The sequence below is a fragment of the Charadrius vociferus genome, unplaced genomic scaffold (assembly GCF_000708025.1).
Source record: "Charadrius vociferus isolate BGI_N301 unplaced genomic scaffold, ASM70802v2 scaffold65, whole genome shotgun sequence".
NCBI classification, from domain to species: Eukaryota; Metazoa; Chordata; class Aves; order Charadriiformes; family Charadriidae; genus Charadrius; species Charadrius vociferus.
Genome location: NW_009649293.1, coordinates 1666149 through 1669580, shown reverse-complemented (window position 1 = coordinate 1669580; position 3432 = coordinate 1666149). Strand labels below are relative to the sequence as shown.

The 3432-nt window shown below is 32.9% G+C and overlaps 1 protein-coding gene across 1 annotated transcript in view; it reads right to left on the bottom strand.

Annotated features, from left to right (window-relative positions):
- Positions 1-3432, bottom strand: part of RTTN (rotatin) — a 95050-nt gene that overhangs the window by 38034 nt on the left and 53584 nt on the right. Inside the window, exons 30-32 of the mRNA XM_009889075.1 lie at positions 3134-3241; positions 2322-2480; positions 926-997 (exon numbers count right to left, since the gene is read on the bottom strand). Coding sequence (XP_009887377.1) covers positions 926-997; positions 2322-2480; positions 3134-3241 — 339 coding nt within the window. The remainder of the gene's footprint in view (positions 1-925; positions 998-2321; positions 2481-3133; positions 3242-3432) is intronic.

The window sequence follows — 3432 nt, the reverse complement described above, 5'->3', positions numbered from 1 at the left end:
TTTTGGGTGCAGCTGAATCATAGATAACTTATCCTAGTAAAATAGGAGGAATGTCTTTCAGCGCTAACTTGATCTTTTGCAGAAAGGAACAGATAAAATGGGCTATAGTTGCATCTGCAAATTTCTTCAAAAAAGAACATACATTGTTCTTATGTACAATGACCCAGACTTGCCAAAACTAACATGAGGTGACTGACTCAAGATCAGAACTGGAAAACGTCCAGGGATCTTATCAGTTTGCATAAATATCTGTGAAGAGAAAGTAAAGGGAGAGAGACTCTTCTCATTGGTATCCAGTGATAGGAAAAAAGGCAACAAGCAAAAACTTGAAATACAGGAATTTCTCTTTAAACTTAAGAAAAAACTTTTTCCCTGTGAGGGTAGTCAAATATTAGAACAAGTTGCCCAAAGAGGTTACGGAGTTTCCATCCTCAGAGGGGTTATGTTTCTAAGAAGCATTTAAATTGACTTAAGCAACAAGCTACTTCATCTTTCCTTGGAAAGGGTTGTTTCTCATCACTTACATACTTCTTTCAAAACATTTTATAAACATCACTTTCTCAGAACTTCTCCTTCCTCATACCCCTCAAATCATGTTGCATTCCAAGTGTGGGTAAAATAAATGACCAATTTCTATCCTAAAACTTTAATGATACTATGTAAGTAAGCAAGTTTCCTAGGAGCCCAAAGATACTACATTCATGAAATACAACGTTCATGAAATGCAACATATATACAAACTAACTTTAGTTCTTTTCTTGAGCTTGCTGGAAGTTTGAAGGAAGTTTGCCTATTCGTATATGTCACTTTAGATGCAAAACTTTTAAAATGTGTATCTTATAGGTATCCTAAGATAAGCTTTTATATCAAATAACACCTCTCTATGACATTATGACCTTTCTCATTAAATGTAATAGTCACTTACTTGCCAAATACAATCTTTCACATCTTCTGTAGGAATTGGAATTACAAGGAGATTTTGTAGAATAAAAGCAGCCTGAAAGAAATAAAAGCATCAATATTGCCATCTAGCCATCATAGTTCAAGAAAACCCACATCAGATTGAACAGCACAGTCTACATATTATTCTATTGCTTTAGATATATGTTGAAACACAAAAAATTTTCATGTTCACCTTGGCAAAAATAAAATTAGAAGGATGTAACCTAAAACCCCTCAAACTTCACCTATGACATTAGGGCACGGCACAAGAGAAGGCTGGTAAGAAAAAAAATACAAGGTAGAGATGGAATAGAAATCCCTAGGAAACAAAATTATTTTTTATAAAATACTTTCATCACTGTTCCAGTACAGTCAATCCTGTTGAACAAGCATTACATAACAAGAAGTATTGGAAAAAATCCCTGAGGAGGAAAACCTAGGTAACTATTTATGACCCTTCACTTTACTGTCCTTTTTTTTATTTTATTTTATTTATTACAAAATAACTGGGACAATGCGGGGGACACACTGGGACACACAAACGCATATGTTCCAAATAGTTTCCTTTCCAAATACATGGCATGTATGTTTTTTTAATTTATATTACATGTTTCACATGTACATGTGGTAGATTGAAAACGCTTTTTTTTACATTTTGTCAATCTTTTTGTCAATAATTTGACTTGAAAGACTACTAAAATGATCTGGAAATAAAACAATAAAAAAATGTGCATTTTGCACAAATAAATTCAAAATATTACTCTGGAATACGTAATTAGTTGAGTAACAGAGCTGGGAAGACACTAACCCACTATTTGTCACAGTTCTTCTTTCTTAGTCATTGGAAAAAAAGAAAACGTGACAACTAGAGTTGATAGGAAGTTGTAAAAAACGCGTACACAGTTTAAATATAGAATTATACAGTCCTATGTGCTGTTCTACCCAACTTTCAGTTCAGGCAAATTAGATTACTTCATGTCTGCAATGAAGAAATATTTACTACAGATCAGGTGATGAGTTCATACCAAAGCGTTCATAAACGCAACAAAACAGCCATTAAAATCTGAGCTAAGTTGTTATGCTTTAGCAACCTATTTGTTTGCCTAAGTGTTAGCAGTTTTTATCATTTCACTTGTATTGATTAGATAATTTCTGCTTTTGCACTAGTCATCTGTGTTTGTTGCTTCTTGAGTAATTCTAAATAAGAAGCTCAACATTTATTTTAATTAGGTAGTATTTAACTTACAAAGGAGTAGAGGTTGTGAAGCATCAGAAAATAGATATATAAAATAAAAAATTAAAATAAAATAATTTTCTCCTTAATGAAAAAAAACCCCAACTTGACTATATAAAACAGCAGAAGGACATAAGAAACATACCTCCCTGCGTACCATGCTACATTCCGATTGGTCCAGAAGAATGTTTATCACTGTTCCCCACAGCCCTCCTGAAATGTTCTGGCAACTTTCTGCTAAAGCAATACATCCTATTTCAAGAGATGTAAGAGCTGATCCTATTCCAAGTGCTGTAAATCTGACCTAGTACATACAAGCACAACACAAAGTGATATTTCTTAAAGTAATTAGCAACACATTTTTTAAATTATTAAGTTGTATCAACTGAATCTGGAGCTTAAGGGAATTCATTTAAAAAATAAGAATCTCTTTTCCTATATTTCTTTGGCCCTATACTCACAACTATGGCCCTATAATCACAACTATGTGTATGTAAAAATGACAGAATTAATAAAATAGCATTTTTAAGTATTCAAAAATCTAAGATAATCTTCAATATTCTTCATATTTTACCACTTAAAAATAGTTCCATATTGCAAACTCATATAATTCAACAGATCTGCATCAAATACATTTGCTCTAAATTTGCAGTTCATGTAAATCTTTCTGCTTTGCAGCTAAGTAACAGCAACGTCAATGAAAACTGCCTATGAATCATGATCATAAGTGACTAACGAAAGCACAGAAGACGGAATGTGTCGGTAAGGATTTCTCAGAAGATGTTTACGTGGAAACATTCTCCCTAACTTTATTGTTACTGTTATTTAGAATATAGTCAGTAACAATTTAAATAATGCAAAACAGTAGTTTCAATACTAAATAAATTAATGAAAGAAAAATTTTGCAAATACTTTAGGGTCAAAATAAGACACCAACTTAACATTGCATTAACTAACCTCAGGGTCTCTATCCACCCATAAAGGAACCAGCCATGCCAGACCTAGCTGAGAAGCAACTTGTTCTTCACTGTTATCATAAGGCAAAGACCAAAGAGATATCCAATCCTGATTAGGAAATAGAAAATAAATCAATAAATTATTTTACAACTTTTGCAATGCTGTGACATTCTACCAACAGCCTGAGCAACCAATTACATACTAGAGCACTTTAAATGCATACAACACTCATATTCCAGGAAAAAAGATTTTGATTCTATCTCCCTAAACACACATTTAACCTGCTGACTTCACCTGCT